This window comes from Athene noctua, chromosome 10 (assembly GCF_965140245.1).
Source record: "Athene noctua chromosome 10, bAthNoc1.hap1.1, whole genome shotgun sequence".
Classification (NCBI taxonomy): domain Eukaryota; kingdom Metazoa; phylum Chordata; class Aves; order Strigiformes; family Strigidae; genus Athene; species Athene noctua.
This window is the reverse complement of record NC_134046.1, coordinates 3661717-3677987: the sequence shown is the minus strand read 5'-3', so window position 1 is coordinate 3677987 and position 16271 is coordinate 3661717. Positions and strand designations below refer to the sequence as shown.

General features: G+C 67.9%; 3 protein-coding genes across 4 annotated transcripts; 2 read left to right on the top strand and 1 right to left on the bottom strand.

Moving 5' to 3' along the window:
- On the top strand, window positions 1–4186 carry WDR6 (WD repeat domain 6). The gene is made up of 6 exons (XM_074914554.1): window positions 1–85; window positions 162–2559; window positions 2888–2983; window positions 3196–3312; window positions 3493–3611; window positions 3723–4186. The coding sequence occupies exons 1-6, from the start codon at window positions 19–21 to the stop codon at window positions 4184–4186; spliced, it is 3261 nt and encodes a 1086-aa protein (XP_074770655.1). The 5' UTR covers window positions 1–18.
- Window positions 4187–5380: 1194 nt separating this feature from the next.
- DALRD3 (DALR anticodon binding domain containing 3) lies at window positions 5381–9544 on the bottom strand. The gene is given in 15 exon segments (XM_074914561.1): window positions 5381–5512; window positions 5701–5769; window positions 5960–6073; window positions 6172–6230; window positions 6337–6460; window positions 6568–6650; window positions 6966–7024; window positions 7516–7586; window positions 7905–8027; window positions 8121–8179; window positions 8436–8716; window positions 8797–9083; window positions 9189–9362; window positions 9364–9481; window positions 9483–9544. Coding segments are annotated over 15 exon segments (1764 nt in total). The 5' UTR covers window positions 9506–9544; the 3' UTR covers window positions 5381–5392.
- A 308-nt stretch (window positions 9545–9852) lies between these two features.
- On the top strand, window positions 9853–15617 carry NDUFAF3 (NADH:ubiquinone oxidoreductase complex assembly factor 3). 2 transcript variants are annotated; one of them, XM_074914563.1, is made up of 5 exons: window positions 9853–9979; window positions 13730–13922; window positions 14006–14072; window positions 14386–14486; window positions 14662–15617. In XM_074914563.1, the coding sequence occupies exons 1-5, from the start codon at window positions 9963–9965 to the stop codon at window positions 14755–14757; spliced, it is 474 nt and encodes a 157-aa protein (XP_074770664.1). In that variant the 5' UTR covers window positions 9853–9962; the 3' UTR covers window positions 14758–15617. The 2 variants fall into 2 exon arrangements, with proteins under 2 accessions (XP_074770664.1, XP_074770663.1); XM_074914562.1 differs by lacking the exon at window positions 9853–9979 and adding an exon at window positions 13532–13614.
- Window positions 15618–16271: the final 654 nt, after the last annotated feature.

Below are 16271 nucleotides of genomic sequence, written 5' to 3'. Positions count from 1 at the left end.
GGCGACGGCGCCGCCAAGATGGAGTCGGTGTCGCTGGTAGCGCCGGTGACGGCGCTGGAGTTCGTGGGGGACGTGCTGCTGGCGGGTGAGCGGCGGGACGGGGATGGGATGGGACGGGGCTGGGCGGCGGGACCGGCGGCGGCTGACGCGGTGTCCCGCAGGCACGGGCCCGGAGGTGGCGGCGTTCCGGCTGAGCGGCGGCGGCGGGCCGGCGGGGCGGCGGAGCGTGCTGCGTGAGGCCAGCGTGCAGGGGCTGCGGGCCGAGCCCGGCGGCGGCCCCGGCGGGGCGGCGGTGCGGGTGGCGGCGTTCGGCGGGCGCTGTCTGGCGGTGCTGGCGGTGCGGCGCGGCGGGGCGGGCGGCGGGGCGCGGCTGGCGGCGTGCGGCGGCGGGGCGGCGCGGGAGCTGGGGGCGCGGGTGTGGGAGGTGCGGTGGGCGGCGGGCGGGCGGCTGGCGCTGGCGCTGGGCGGCGGGGCCGTGGCGCTGTACGAGTGGCGGGGCGGCGGGCGCTGGCTGCGGCGGGCGAGCTGCGGCGGGGCCGGGGCGCTGCGCTGCGCCGCGCTGGCGGGGACGAGCTGGGCGCGGCTGGCGCTGGCGGCCGGTACGGCGGCGGGGACCGTGGCGGTGTGGCGGGCGGCGGAGGCGGAGGCCCCGCGGCGGCGGTTGCGGGGACACCGGGGCGCGGTGCTGGCGCTCTGCTACGCGGCGCCGCGGGGGCTGTTGGCCTCCGCCTCCGAGGACCGCAGCGTGCGGCTCTGGGCCGTGGGCGAGCTGGGCGGCGGGGAGGGCGACGGCTCCTGCCTGATGGTGTGTTACGGGCACGGGGCGCGGGTGGCCGCCGTGGTGCTGCGGGGGCCGCTCCCGGTCAGCGCCGGGGAGGACGGTGCCTGCCTGGAGTGGGGGGAGGACGGCGGCGTGGGGCGGGCGCGGCGGGGCCACCGCGGGGCCCTGCGCGCCATGGCCCTGCGTCCCGCCGGCGGCTGCCTCGCCACGGGCGGCGACGACGGCGGCGTCCGGCTCTGGCGGCCCCGCCGGGCGGCCCCGGTAGCGGCGGCGCTGGGGGCTCCGGGGCAACCGCGGGCCGTGGTGCTGGCGGGGCCGCGGCGGGTGCTGGCGCTGGGCGAGGCGGGCGGGCTGGCGGCCTACGAGGCGGCGGCGGGGGGACGCTGGGCGCCGGTGCTGCCCCCCTCCGCCGCCGGGCCCCGCGGGGTGTTGGCGGCCGTCCCCCTGCCCGGCGGGGACGAGACGCTCTGCGCCCTGGCCGGCGGCGACGGGCGCCTCCTCCTCTTCGCCCTGGGCCGCCCCGGGGCCGCCGCTGGGCTGAGGCTGTTCGAGGGGGCCGTGCGCGGGTTGAGCTGGGCCGCCCGCCCCGGGCTGCCCCCCGGCTCCGCCGCCCTCCTGGCCTCCGGACCCGACGGGGAGATGCTCTGGCTGGACATCACCCACCGCCCCGGGCAGGCACCCGGCGTGCGGCTCATGGGACGGTACCAGCTGCCACCCTGCAAGCAGCGCTGGCACACCTGCGCAGCCTTCCTGCCCCAGGGCGGGCTCCTGGTCTGCGGGGACCGCCGGGGCTCCCTCCTCCTCTTCCCTTGCAGCAGCTCCTCGGGGTGGGCTGCGGAAAGCACCGGCGTTGCCGATGGTGGCACCAACCCAGTCGGCGAGGACTCCGGCAACGAGTCAGAGCTCTCTTGCTTGTGGTATAAAGGGGCTCTTCCCCTCGAGGCCCCGCTGTCCGTGCTCTTCGGGCTCCACGGGAAGATGGGGGTTACGTCGGTGACCTGCCACAGGGGCTACATTTACAGCACCGGCCGGGACGGTGTCTACCGCCAGCTCTGCCTGCAGGGCCAGCAGCTGGAGGTCCTGCGGAAGCACAGGCCCTGCAAAGGGCTGCAGTGGATCGAGGACCTGCGCTTCACACCGGACGGGGACCTGCTCGTGCTGGGCTTTCACGCTGACAACTTCGTGGTGTGGAGCAGCAGGACCAGCGAGAACCTCCACTGCGTCCCCTGCGGTGGTGGGCACCGCTCCTGGAGTTACTGCGGCAACTCTTCGGCCGAGGCCTTCGCCTTCGTCAAATGTGGGGACGTGATGCTGTACCACTGCAAGGCTGAGCCCCGTGAGCAGCAGGTGCTCCTGGCGTCCCTGCATGGGCGGGAGATCGCCTGCGTGCGGCGCCTGGGGGCTGTTGAAGTGCCCGGCCATGCTGCCCTTAATATCTTCATCACCGGCAGCGAGGACACCACGGCCTGCGTCCTGGCACTCAGCGAGCGCTCCCGGGCAGCCGTGCCCCTCACCCGGCTCAGTGACCACATTTCTAGCGTCAGGGCACTGGCTCTGGCTGGTGACGAGGGCTTCAGTGATGAGAGTTTGTCTGCCCTGCTCTTCTCTGCGGGTGGTCGGGCACAGATGGAGTGCTACCGGCTGCTGTGTGCTGGGGACCCAGCCTCTGAGAGCGCTGTGGCCTGCCAAGTTGTTCACGTGGCTTCCCACCGACTAGATGAGCACTGGGAGCAGAAGAAGAACAGGCACAAGCTTGTCAAGATGGACCCAGAGACAAGGTGATGCTCGGGGACCACCTGAGGCAGGGTTAGTGGTGACTGAGGTTCAGGGGGGTGCTGGGAACCATGCTGGTCTCCTCTGGGATGCCCGCTCTGTGTGGCTGCGGGCTCAGCCAAGGTGAAAGCAGCCAGCATGGCTTTGGGTGCGTGTCCCTGGTGTACTGTGTGCAGTGGCTGGGCTTTGAGAGGCTTTTGGGGTTAAGGAAAGGTTCAGTCTTTCCTCCTGCCTCTTCTGAGTGCTTGGAGCTTGGTCCCGTGCTGAGCCACCCACCTCCCCAGAGCCACAGGTTTCACCGAGGCATCGGTGAGCATCATCTGTTTGCTGCAGGTACATGTCCCTCTCGGTCGTGCCTGGGACCAGCACCAAGCAGCTGCTGACACCCTGGAAGTTTGTGGCTGCCGCCTGCAGCGATGGATCAGTCCGGTGAGGAGCTGTCACAGGGCCTGGGCCTGGCAGGGAGAATGGCCCTGGGGCTGGCGACAGGAGCAGAACAGGTTCCACGGGGGAGGCTGCTGCCATGGCTGTGGCCGTAGCCGGCTCCAAGCTGGGAACAGGACGGTGCGCAGTGGGAAGCTGGGGCAGAGGCACCAGGAGCCCCCTTCTCCTACACCTGACTGCCCTCTGCTCCATCACAGGGTCTTTGGGCTGCTGGAGGCCACTCGCAAGCTGGTGCTGGTGGCGGAGTCGTTTCACCACCAGCGCTGTGTGCTGAAAGTGGAGGCGTTCCTGCACACGCGGGCAGGAGGGGAGAGGTGAGCCCTGAACACTGCGCTGCAACCGATGGGGCTCTGGGAAAAAGCGTTTGTCCTCGCAGGGACAGCGGGTGGTGGGAAGGGAGAAATCAGTCTGCAGGGGCTGGTTGTGCCACTTCCCCACATCTCAGCGGGGACCTTGGGCTGCAGCCAGAGGCTCCCCCAACATCTCCCTTCTAGGAGGCACCTCCTGTGCAGCGCAGCCACCGACGGCAGCCTCGTCTTCTGGGACATCACCAGCCCCATCACGGATGCAGCGGATGCCCTGCGCCGAGCAGAGGGAGAGATGCAGCCCCTGGGTGGGTGCAGCTGCCGGTGGCTCTGTTCTGCCTCGCGCGAGAGGCCGTGCTAGTGACTCCTCCCTCTGACCAAGGTGAGCGTCGCTCTCCTGACCGAGCCTGTTTTTGCAGCCCTGGGCACCCCGCTGCTCACCATCACGGCCCACAGCTGCGGCGTGAACAGCCTCCACATCCGTGAGACGCAGGAGGGACAGTACCTGGTGGCTAGCGGCAGCGACGACGGCTCCATCCACGTCTGCCTGCTGGAGGTGGCCCTGGGCAGGGGCGAGGCCGCAGCGGGGACCTGCCTGCACCTCCTGGAGCGGGTGGCCAGGCCCTGTGCCCACGCTGCCCATGTGACGGGGATCCGGGTGCTGCGGCCAGACCTGCTGCTCTCCGCCTCGGTGGACCAGCGCCTGACGCTGTGGCGCCGGGGCCCGGATGGGCTGGATGCCCTCAGCACCACCTTTTTCCACGTGCCTGACCTGGCCGAGCTGGACTGCTGGGAGGTGGTGGAGGCCAGCGGCGAGCTGAGGTACTACTGTGTGCTCTGTGGGCAGGGCCTGGAGATGCTGCATGGCACGGCCCCCCCCTGAGCCCCCCTTTGCCGGAGGCTCCCCAGTAACGGGGCAGACACGTGGCACACCCCTCTCCCAGGCTCCCTGCACTTGTGCTCTGCCTGTCACCACAGTCCTTGTCCCAGCCTGTGTGCTGGTGTGTCCCCTCTTGAGGGGATGGGGGTGCTTGGGTCCCTCAGGGACAGCACAGCCACATCTGGGGTGCTCAGGGGTGGCAGTCTCAGGGGAGATGGCAGATATGACCCCTCCTGGACAAGTCTGCAGCCCTCCCAGGCAGTAAAGGAGGAGTGGGGTTTCAGCCCACCCTCCCCGGGAGACATCCCTCCTCCTTGAGGTGCGAAGGACCCGTGTCCAAGCTTTCCAGCCCTGGTCCTAGAGGAACCTACTCAGGAGAGCACTGAGCACTGTGCCCAGCCCCAGGAACGTGAAGGCAGCAGGAGACCCAAGCCTGGTCAGGCGCTGATGCAGCACGTGGCGGGCTGCAGCCTCGTGCTCAGACAGGGCCCCATGTGACAGCCCTGACCCTGGCAGTGCTGGGGAATTCTGAAATGAGTGGGCACCCCGATTCTCCACAGCAGCACCCTGCAAGGCAAGGGGGAGTAGCCCACGTGTGCCGGGGCAGCCTTGCGCCCCCCACACCCCCCCTCCTCAGAGCAGCCCTTCAGCACTGGCTCAAGCTCAGCGGGTTGTTCCTGCACAGCAGCAGGACCCAGCACAGTCAGAGCACAGGGAAAGACAAACAGCCTCACGTGGCACAGCCCTGTGTGGGGCAGGGTGCTCCGCTGGGGTCAGACACACAGAACATTGGTCCAGCAACAAGTGTATTGGACCCCAGTATTGGGGCCAAGCCCAGGGCCCCACAGGAGCCTTGAGCCTCAGGAGCTCCCTGCCAGCACGGAGCAACCTTCAATAAACAACTTTGAGGGAAGCAAGTTTGGTGCTTGGCTTTTGTGGTGACTGGTCCTCGGTGCTGCCTCCCTCAGTACATCCCAGTCTGGCTCTCTGGGTGCCACAGGCCTCTTCCCTTCTGCTCTGGCTTGGGGTGCACGTAGCCAAACCCCCAAACCATGTGGGCAGTGTGAGGGGAAGCACCTGTGTGGGGCCGAGACACGCCTGATGGTGGTGCAGCCCCTTGCCCTGCCAGGGAGGACGTGCCCTGTCCTTCCCCTCGTGGCATGTTGTCGGGGTGTCTGTCACACCATGGCACAGCTCTCCAGTGGTGGCTCAGATCTGGCTGAGAGGAGGGAGGTGCAGAGTTGCCAGTGCGCTGTGGAACACGTCCCTCACCGCTCCCAGCAGCCGGAGGCGGGCAAACATCTGGTCAAAGAGATGAGGGAATGGCTCCTGCGGGGAGAAAAGTAGCAACTTGGGGCTGGTGGCTGTATTGCTGCTCGATGGGCTGGTCCTAGACACCCTGTGGGTGCTGGTGTGGGGCTGCATCGCACAGTTCACACAACTGCCTCACAACTGCAGTCCAGCCCCAGGAAGGACCGCAGGGCCACAAGCCTACAGGCCTGGGACGTCTGACTCACCCCCAGGATGTGGACCCGGTTGTAGTAGGAGCTGAAATCCATGCTGAGCTGGATCAGGAACTTGCACACCTGCAAGACGGAGAGTTTCTGCAGGCAGGGCCTGGTCTGGCTGGTCTTGGGTCCTTCTCCACCCCAAGCAGAGCAGGAGCAGCCCCAGGGGTGCTGCAAGTCTTCCCTCAGCCCTGTCCCTGTGATGCAGCTTTGTGCTGGGCTGGGACTTGGAGCAGCACCCATGGGTGCTATGGCATGTGGCACTTACTGTCTCTGTGTTGGCTGTGATGCGGATCCCCTTGGTGGGGGTGGGCAGCTGTGCTGCCTGCTGCAGGACTTCAGGGAAGGGCAGGAGATAGTTGAAGAGCAGGAGCCATTCACCCTGTGAAAGGATTATGTGTGTTGGAGAGGGCTGGATCGTCCTGGGCCATCGTTGGAGCAGAGTGGCCAGGTCCCTGCATTCCCCTTCTCAACACTCACCTCTTCCCTGAGGCAGGAGTAGTTCAGCTCTGATGCTGGTGGCAGAGGTGGGTACGTGCCTGAAAAGGAAGTAGGAGGTGGTGGTTGTGCCTGGAGAAGCCCGGGTGGTTCCAGGTGTGAGGAACAGCCCAGGAGTGGCTGTCAGAGGAGGGTTTTGGGGCTCACCCCGCTCCACAGCCCGCTGGTAGGTGTCAAAGAGCGTGGCCAGCCGGGCACAGTTGTACATCACAAAGGCACCGCTCTTGGTTCCCTTCGTGGAGATGCTGCTGTCCTGCAGGTCCAGGGTGATCTGAGGGCAGGGAGAAGTCGCAGTCCTGGCTGCTCAGCGCAGAACTGCTCTGCTATTCCACGATCCCCACGGTTTGCTGCCCTGGCTCTGCACAAACCTCTGCCTACCTGACTGCGGTGAGCAGTGCTCAGCATCTCGAACCTGATGGCAGCCGCGGTGAGGCCATCGATCACCTCAGTCCAGCCCTCATCTGCGGAGAATCAGGTGGCATCACACACCCCTTTTTCTGTTCCCATGTACTGTCACCCCCAGCACCCAGACAGGACCCCACCCTGAGGCCAGGGGGCTCTGGTGGAAGCTGGGGACCACCACCCTGCCCTAGCCCTGGCCCCCAGTGCTGTTGCCCAGTTTAGACGCCTTCCCCCAAGTAAGATCAGCACCCAGCTCCCTCACCGGGGAAAAAACGCCAGGCAGGGGAAAGCCCCCCTGGCTGCAGCCTTGGGGTGAGGAGGGAGGCTCACGGGAGCAGAGGAGTTGGGAATGGAGCCGCAGAGCAAACCCTCACCTTGCGCAAGTTCCCCGTACTTCATCACAGAAGCTTCGTACATCTGGTGCCTTCGGAGCCTGGGAGGAACACAAGACACAGCCACCATCCCTGGGCTGAGCTGGTCCTAGAGAGCACCCCGGGACTCCCCTAGACAGTTCAGCAGCCACCCAGCCAAGGAAAAGTGGTACAAAACCTCCAGGAGCTGGGGCAGGGACAGCCCCTCGAGCTGCTGCCTGGAGAGGGCCGCAAGGAAGCTGCTGCGCCAGGCACAAGCTCTGCCTTTAGGCTGAAAAAGGGCTGCCCCCACCGCTAACCCACGAAGGAAGGGAAATACCCTGCACTGCCCAGCTCCAGCTGCTGCCTGGAGAATGGGGCAGAAGCAGCACTGCTGGAGACCGCTGGGACTGGGGAGGGCCCTGTGGCCTCCATTCTGCACCGCCGGTCCCCTCAAAACAGCCCTGAGACCACGGAAAAGCAGAAGGGAGGGACTGGCACTGAACTCCCCCTGTGCCACACAGTGGGGCTGCCTGCGTGCCCACAGGGCCGGGCAGAGCAGAGGGAGCCTTACTGGAAGTACTGGTCTGCCCCGATGGGCGATGAGGGGTTTGTCACCTTCACTGGCCCACAGACAAGGTGTTTCTGAAAGAGAAAGGAGAGGCCGGGGCTGGGGTCAAAGACTCAGAACCTCCACCAAAATGCAGGTCAGGAGAAGTGGGTTAAAACCAGCCCTGTTCTAGCTGTGTCCCACAGTTTTCCTGCCCCTTCTGCAGCGTTGAAATCCCAAGGGCAGAGAGGCTGCTCCGCCGCCTGGGCAAGAGCATGGAGGGGCTGCCAAGGGAAGGGGAAGCCTCTCAAAGGAGCAAGGCTGGGCCTCAGCATTTGCTGCAGGGGTTGAAGGAGGCTGGCTGAGCACAAGGATGCTGGAGGCCACGGTGTGGAGGGTTGGGGGTTCCTCACCTGCAAAGCCGTGTGGGCTCCTGGATCCAAAATCCTCCAGAGCAGATCCAGCTGCTGCTGCTGGAATTCCTCCTCGCAGCTCACCACGTGCACGATGCTGCAGCAGCTCCCCTGGCCTCCGGCCTGCAGCAGAGCACAGCAGGGAGCCCAAATCCGGTCACAGGAGGGAACAACGTCCGGAAGGCCAGAGGCAGGCAGCACGGCAGGGTTACTCACCGTGCACTGCACAACGGCTTGCTGCAGCTCAGCCAGGGACCGCAGCTTCCCCTCTGTCACTGAAAGAAGGAAGGACACTCAGAGCAGGACACGAGGGTTCGCTGCCACCCCCCCGCCATCCTGCACCATCCGGTCTGCCTCAGGCTGTTTGCATTTCTGGCTCAAACCAGACTGGAGAGGAATAAGAGGAGAAGGCAATTTAGATTTTAAAAACCCCCTTATTTTCTGTAAAAACAATTGGAAAAAAAGGCCTGTTTGCAGCTGTTCACCCCCACCTTGCTGTCACGCTAGAGCTGCTGTACACGCAAGGCTCACCGAGAAGGACATCTAGGTTGGGGTCGTAGCCCGCCAAGCCCTGCTGCTCCACAAAGCTCTTCAGGTGCACTTTACAGATGACATCCTCAGGCAGCGCGGCGGTGCCCGGCCCCTGCTCACAGGCTGCGGCACAGGGGGACTGGCCCAGCGCTCGCTTCAAGGCTGAGACACTGTCAGAGAGAGCCGAGCCACCGGAGCCGCGGGGCCACTCGACACGGAGCTGCTGCAGGACCTCCCGCCTCGCCTCCTCGGCCAGCGCAGGGACCAGGCAGACGCTGACCCTGCGAGAGAGCGGAGAGGCGGGCGCTGGCAGCGCGGGGCCGGGCGGCCGGGGGCGGCAGGGCGGGGGCGAGGCACTCACCCCTGGGCGCGCAGCAGCTGGGCCAGGTGGTCGGTCAGCAGGAGGGGACGGAGGTGGCGCGGCCGCAGGGCAGCGGGGCCGCGCAGGGCCGGGCAGTGCAGCACCACCCGCCCCGCCGGGGCTCCCGCCGCAGGGGCCGGGCCGGGAGGGGACCCCAGCAGGCGCTGGAAGGCCTCGGGGCGCCGCAGCTGCACCGCCAGCCCCGCCGGCGTCTCCTGGCAGCCCCGCACCGCCAGCACCCCTGGGCCTCCCAGGGACATCACGCCCGCCACGACGGCACCGGGCACCTGAAGGCGAGGAGTCAGTCCCCTGCCCGCACGTGGCCGAGCGCAGCCCCCGCCCCTTCGGTCCCGCCCCCTCGCGCAGGCCCCGCCCCTGCCCGCCCCGCCTACCTCCCCCTCGGGGAAGGCGGCGCTCAGCGCGGCCCGCGGCGCCAGGAAGTCCCGGTGCCGCAGGTTGCGGGCGCCGCTCTCCTTCACCCAGAGCGCGGCGGGCCGCCCCAGCGCCCCGTTCAACGCCCGCAGCGTCGCCGCCACCGCCGGCCGGCCCTCGCCCGCCTCCATGGGGAGCCCGGCCGTCGCTTCCGGGCGGAAGTGACATCACGGCCCCGCTCGTCTTCCCTCGGCGCGCGCCGGCGGCCGCCATGTTGGGCGCGGCGCACGGTGCTCCCGGGCGGCCATCTTGGGGGTAGCGAGCGCGGGGCCGCCATGATGTGCGTGGCGGGTAGCGCGGGGCCGCCATGATGGGTGTGGCGGAGCGGGGTGCCTGGCGCCTGGAGAGGGTGGTGGGGCCTCGGCGGGCCGGAGCCCAGCGTGGGGGTGTGGCCAGGCACAGCCACCCTCCCCAGAGACCTCTGGGGGGCTCCCCAGCCCCTCACAGGGTCCCCCCAGCATGGCCTGGCCGCGGCAGGGCCAGCGCTGGCACCCCAAGGGGCCGAGCATAGGCTGTTGGGGCGCCCCTCAGCACCCCTGGGCTGGGGACTGGGGCCTGCTGCAGCCGGGAGAGGAGGGGATACCGCTCCCCAGCCCCCTCAGAGCTGCTTCTGTCTGTCCCCAGGCGCTGGAGAGGCCCAGAACCGAAACCACCAGCAACCAAGCGGAAGCGGCAGCACGAGAGGCAGCAGCGTGGTTAGACAGAGCCAGGCGGCTGCCGCCACCGCGCAGGAAATGGGCTGCTCAGGCCAGTAAGTGCAGCCAAGCCACCAGCGGGGCACAGCCCAGCGGCGAGTCCCCTGGTTCCTTGGGGGCTGCGGGGCAGTGAGGGACCCTGGGAGAGGGTTTGGTACCCTGAGCAGTCGGGCAGGTGGTTTGGGATGGACTGGAGGGTGTAAGGCACATCCCGGCTGCACGCACAGAGTGACTGGCAAGACCCAGGCTTGCCGCTTCACCCTTGCCACTCACAAGGCCCCCAGGGCTTGGCTGGGGTGTGACAAAGGTGGTTGAGGAGCTTCATCAGCATTTGCAAGGTGTGGTTTGCCACCGCGTCTGGGCTCTGTGCAGGGAAGGGCCACGAGCAGCCATGGGTGCACGCCCAGCTGAGCCCTGCTCTGACTGCTCTGCTGGCCCCAGCCGGAAGGATGGGTGCAAGGAGCTGCCCTCCCGCCCAGCGCATTAGCAAAGTGTCCTGCTCATCAGCTGCAAGAGGAAGGAGGTAGAAATGATTAGACAGCGCCATTGTGGTCTTGATTACATCTGCAGAGCTGAGCTCCTCCACAGCGGTGGTGTCTCAAGTGCAGATTTGAAAGACGAGAGGGCCCACGCTGCTGACCGACTCCGTAAACAGTGCAGGCAGGCAGGGGGGGCTATTGCTGACCTCCGGGGCTACAGTCGAAGCCAGCTCTGATCTGGGGACAAGAGCAAGGGCCTGGCACGTCCCCACCCCCAGTCCAGTGCCACCGAACCTGCTTGGTAGGGAGCGGGTTTCCAGGAAGCGCTGACACCCCCCCCTGCGGCAGCAGGGCACACGTGCCCCCGGGGAGCTGGGACCTCCCTCCCCGCCCTTCCCTTCCTGCCCTCCCCACGAGGCCAGGGAAGGTGGAGGTGGGGGGACAGCTCTGCCCGCAGGGCCCAAACCGGTTCCTCCAGGGCTTGTGTGCGCAGCAGGGGCGGGGGGGGGGGCAGGGCCAGGGCAGATCCTGGCAGCAGGGCCAGCTGTGGGCTCGGCCTGGAACGCAGCAACTCGTTTTGGGGTTCCACAGGCAGCTCTGAAGCCCCGGGGCTGCAGCCCACAGCCAGTGCAAACCCACAGCCCCAGGGCAGGAATGGGGGACACGTGCCTCAGCTGCCGGGGGGGCTGCGTGTGTGTCTCTGTCCCCACCCAACAGCGAGGGGCTGTGTCGCGTTGGGGTGCTCCCTGCACCACCCACAGCCAAGAGGTGATCTGAGAATCACTGCTCACACCAGACCAACTGCTGACTGTCCGCAGGGCAGGAGCCACCCGCGACCCCTGCCCAGCTGGCCGGGGTGGGGGGGACATGCAGCAGCGTGGGCAGGAGCAGGGTGGGGTCCAGGCTGGATCCGTCCCCATCCCCAGAGCCCCGGGGGTCCCCGCGGGCAGCCCACGTGAGGCCTGGCAGCACGGTGGCTCATGAGGGGGCTCTCGGAGGCACCGAAAGAGCTTTGGACAGACACGACATCCCCGATGGCTCTCTGGCTGCCTGCTCAGCGGGAGTGATCGTGTCATTCCAAAGCCGTCTCTCTCTGGGGGATGGATCCTGCCCGGGCACCGCTCACCCCTGGGGGGTCGCGGGGGGCGGGCAGGGAGAGCCTGTTACAGCCTGGCAGGAAGCTTGCAGAGCATCTCATGACCTGTGCCACCCTGGCACAGGTGGCCAAATCCACGCTGTGGGCCAGCAGCCGGGGCCACTACTTGGCAAGCTCACCCCGGCGGTTAGTCCCCAGGAAGCGACCTGCTATTTTTAGCCGTCAGGGGCGCAAGACTGCCAGAGAGGCCCCAGCCCAGGCATGGGGGGGCTGAACCACGAGGCTGGGCACCCGTGATCCCCCATCGCGACACCCCACCCTTCTCCCAGTGTGGCCCCCACGTGCAGCCCTGGTCCCACAGAGGGGTCGGAGTGGGGCGATCTCCTCTCGCCCAGTGCCCAGCCCGGTGTGGGGCGAGGCAGGGGCGGGAGCGCGGGTAACGAAACCCCAGGGCAGCTGGGCACAGCGGGGACAGCTGCTTTTGGGATTCCGTTGCCCGCGCTGGCGCCGCGGAGGGACGGGCACGAGGGGGGGGTCACCGCCATGCCACCCCGACCCTGGGGTGGCCAGCGGGCCAAGGAGGGAGAGGGCGACTTACCGCCAGGGCCCGGGGCCGAGGAGCTGTGTGGAAGCCGCGGCCGGGCCAGTTGTGGCTGGGGGTGCCGGCAGAGGCTGGGGTTGTGCCACGGGCTCCCCCCGCGTCGTGGGCTGGGTGCCAAGGGGAGGGCAGCGCGGCTGAGCCAAAAGGAAACGGCTCCGAACAAAGCCCCGGTGGGGTTGGAGCATCTGGTGCCAGCCCAGCAGCCCCCGGCGGGGCCCGGAAACCCGAGCTGTCCCCGAGGGAGGGCACCGGCACCCGCCCCGGCACCTGCGCCCGGCGGCGGCACGGCACGGCCCTCGCTGCTGCCAGCGCCTCCAGCCCTCTGCCGCCCGCTCCGGGCGAGAGCCCCCGGGCACCCGCCGTGGCGTCAAGTAGGAGTGGGGGGAAGTGAAACCGTGCGGGGAACCCCACCGGCTCCACGCGGCGCTCGCCAAGGGGCACCCGGAGCCCTGGCGCTGCCCGAGGCTCTGTGGGGCGCTGGGGATTCCCGACGCCTCCCCGCCCCAGCACGGCATGTGGCGGGAAAGGTCCTGTCGCTGAGCCGGGGAGCTTCCCGGTAACCCCCGTGGGGTCGAGGCTCTGGCTGGCCCCAGGTGGGGTGGCGTAGGGTGGGGGACGTGGCCCCCAGGCCCCTGCCACCCACCCCACTGCGTGTGGCACGGGGGAGAGGGGGGTGAGGAGCCCCGGCAGCCCGCGGTGCTCAGGGCAGGGAAGTCACGGTGGGTGCTCGGTCCCGGCTGGGAGCAGCCGCCCCACAACCGGGGACACCGCCCCGGGGTGCAGCGCCGGGGCAAAGCCGTGCCGGGGGTGCAGCAGGAGGCCGGGGGGAGCCGTGGCCGAGCCCGGGGCACCGGCGGGGCCAGGCCGGGCGGGCGCCCCGCGGCTGTGGGACAGGAGCGCAGCCGAGCCCCGGTCCCGCTCCCTCCCGCCGCCCTGCCCGGCCGCCCGCGAGGTGGCGGGGACCCGGGACCGGGAGCCGCCCGCTCCCCTCTCACCTCCGGCGCAGCAGCCCGGACCGGTCCGCGGTTCTCCCGGCGGCGGGGATCGGGGAGCCCCGGGCGGGACCCCCCCCCCGCGCCGCCGGGGCAGGGCCGGGGCGGCGCAGCCCGCGGTGCCCCCTGCGCCCCGCACCCGCTGTGCCGCTCCCGCCCCGCCGCCGCCGCTTTCGGTTTCGCTCCGGCGCCGGTCGCAGCCCGCCCTGGGACGCATCAGGTCGGGGCGGGCCCGGGCCCCGGGGGAGGGTGGTGACGGGGGTGTGTGTGTCCCTCCCCACCGCCCCCCCCGCGGCAGGAGGTGGGAGCCCCGGGAGGGGGCCCCGGGCCGGCCCCGCTCCCGCCCCCGGTGCCGCTGTCCCAGCGCGCTTGGCGGTGCCGGCGGTGGCCGCCAGGGGGCGCCGGGGGAAGGGGCGGGGCGGGACGAGGGGGCGGGGCCGCCCCGCGCTTCCGGTGGCGGCGTGACCATGGCGGCGGCGGCGCTGCGGCTGCTGGGCCCGGCGGCGCGGCGGGCGGCGGGCGGGTACCGGCACCGGGGCCGTGGCTGCCCCCTGGGGCGGGGCGGGGGGTAGCTGTGGGGTGCCCCTGGGGCTCACTGCGGGTTGTCCGCGTGTCCCAGCCGCTCCCCGTCCCCGCAGGGTGCCGTGCCGGGCTCACCGCCTCGTACCGGCGGATGACGAGATGTACCAGCGGACGCGGGTGACGGTGCTGCAGCCGGAGTCCCCCAGCATCGTGTTCATCGACGGCTACACCAACCGCGGCTTCACCATCAACAGGGACCTGGTGGTGGGGCCCTGCGCCATCCTGCCCCGCACCATCCTCCAGTGGAACGTGAGTGAGTGCCCGGCGGCGGGGCAGGGCCTCGGCCACCCCCGCGCCGTGGGTCCCGCTCAGCGCTCTCGGTGTCCCCGCAGGTTGGCTCCTACAGGGACATCTCGCATGAAAGTCTGTCGCTGTTCCGGCTGCTGGAACCCCAGATCGGTACGTGGGGTGGCTGGGGCCCTGCGCTGGCCCCTCAGAGCCAGCGCAGCTTTGCCTCAGCCCACCCCACAGTGTTCTGCCTGGTGGTTTTGGGGGGAAAAGAGCTGTTTTCTGGCATCCTCCTGCCCTGCAGCAGCAGCTGGAGGGGCGCAGCGGGGCAGGAGGGGCGCAGCGGAACAGGCGTCCCCCCCTCATTTGGGCTCCTGACGGCCGAGGGGGAGCTGTTGGTCCCTGCGGGGAGGGCGGGTGTGGGCCGAGGCGGCCCCGAGCGCGGCCCTGCCCGGCCTTGCCTGCAGTCAGGTCCCTTTTGCAGAGATCCTGGTGCTGGGCACTGGAGACAGGGTGGAGCGGCTCCACCCCGCCTTGCTGAAGCAGATGCGGGAGTGCGGGATCGCTGTGGAAGTGCAGGACACGGTGAGGAAGGGTGTGCGCAGGCAGCACCCCAGGGAAGGGGAGCGCTGTGCGGAGTCCCCCCAGCGCTCCCCCCTACTCCTGGGACTCTGTGCAGGAGGCCGGGAGGGGGCTGTGTGCCCCGTGGGGAAGGGCCCCAGGGCTGGGGCTTCACACCCTCCCCTTTTGTATTCCACAGCCAAACGCCTGTGCAACATTCAACTTCTTAACAAGTGAAAAGCGCATGGTAGCTGCTGGGCTCATCCCTCCGCGGGGCACCTACAGGGGGGTGTAGGTGCAGGCTGAGCAGCTCTTCCCTTCGCTGCATGAAGCCCCCCCCGCTGTGAGCATCACGCTCCCGGCAGAGGAACACTTCAGACTAAACTGTCGGAGCTGCTGCCTGGGTGGCGGCTCCGCACGCAGGAGGGTGTTGTGAAACGTGTGGGCTCGGTTTTTCCCCCAAGGTCCCTGGCTTCTCGGCCTCCGGGCCGGTCTGGCAGCATGGCGTGAGGCAGGAGCATTGCTGGCAGCACCACGCTGGTGCCTTGGCAGCAAGAAGCCGTCACTCCGAGGCAGGGCGGAGGCTGGTGGGTTGAGCTGCACGCTCCGGCTGGGGCTCCACAAGGAAAATACATGTAAATTGGAACCCCAGAGCAATGGCGTGGTGGTTAATGCACAGCAGAGCGCGGCTGGAACATGGCACTGGTGCTGTGGGTCAGCACCAGCAACTGGTGTGGCCCCTGGCACTGGCACACGCTGGCTCTCCTGCGGGGTTTTGTGTCCCTCGAGCTGCAGCCAGGTCCCTGGGGGGCTGCACCGTGTCTCCCTGCAGGCTCAGCTCGAGCAGGGGATGTGTGTGGGGAGGGTCACTGTCCTGTCCCCCCACACCTGAGACTGGCTCATGGTTGTGGATCGCACCCTGGGGTGGGTTTAGGGGGTGCATGAACCTAATCACAGCCTCATGCTCCAAACCCTGCCACCTCCGTGGGGCAGGGGGGGATGTGGCTGCAGTTGTCCCCAGCCCTGCGTCAGGCCTTGGAGTAGCTTTGCTTAACGAGTCGGCTGTGTTAATGAATGTTTGACACGATTATGTTGTGATTCAAGGCTTTGGTTGTAACGTGCGTAAGTCTAATTTGACATCACCATGCTGGGGAGTGATTTTTTTTTTTTTTTTTCAACCAACAACACTAAAGACACAAAAGGCTGATGGTAAACACAGTGTTCAGCAGGAGTGACATTTGCACGTGATGACTGATACAGGTGTAAAATGCCCTTGTCACCTGGTGTTGCAAGCACAGGTAACTAGGCCAAGCCAGGGCTGTTTGCACTGGTCAGGGGTGCAGAAATACAAACACTGGCTCCTTTGTGAGCCCGTGCACTTCCAAGTTCATTGTCCACACACCTTCTGGAAAAAAAAATAATCATAAATGAAGCCTGGGCAAGTGATCTGTACCACCGCTGCGGGGCAGCTGCTGGGGGGACAGTGGGGGATGTTTAGGGGAAGGGAAGGAGAAAGGCAGATTGGTAAAAAATGGGAAAAATACGTGTCCAAGGGCCTGGTGCCTGTAAGCAGCCGCAGCACTAAGCGTTTCCAGGGCCGTGGGGGTGGGTGTGCTCGTCCCTGCAGCAGCTGGCCTGGACATGGGGCTAATTGCCCCGTAAAATCCATTTGCTTTTGCCCTGCAGCCACTTGTCTTCTGCTCTCACAGAGGCGGTGGGGTTTTTTAAACAGCCTACACTGTGTTACCCACTCAGCCCCGTCCCCTCCCCACGCCCCTCAGACACACACAGTGTCCCTCCTGCAGCCAC

Excerpts from the sequence above, each read along its gene's own strand:
- WDR6 (XM_074914554.1), top strand. The coding sequence starts at position 19 with ATGGAGTCGGTGTCGCTGGTAGCGCCGGTGACGGCGCTGGAGTTCGTG. Across the intron at positions 86-161 it reads GGGGGACGTGCTGCTGGCGG|GCACGGGCCCGGAGGTGGCG; the intron begins GTGAGCGGCGGG and ends GGTGTCCCGCAG. Across the intron at positions 2,560-2,887 it reads AAGATGGACCCAGAGACAAG|GTACATGTCCCTCTCGGTCG; the intron begins GTGATGCTCGGG and ends TGTTTGCTGCAG.
- NDUFAF3 (XM_074914562.1), top strand. The coding sequence starts at position 13,559 with ATGGCGGCGGCGGCGCTGCGGCTGCTGGGCCCGGCGGCGCGGCGGGCG. Across the intron at positions 13,923-14,005 it reads GCACCATCCTCCAGTGGAAC|GTTGGCTCCTACAGGGACAT; the intron begins GTGAGTGAGTGC and ends GTGTCCCCGCAG. Across the intron at positions 14,487-14,661 it reads CTGTGGAAGTGCAGGACACG|CCAAACGCCTGTGCAACATT; the intron begins GTGAGGAAGGGT and ends TGTATTCCACAG.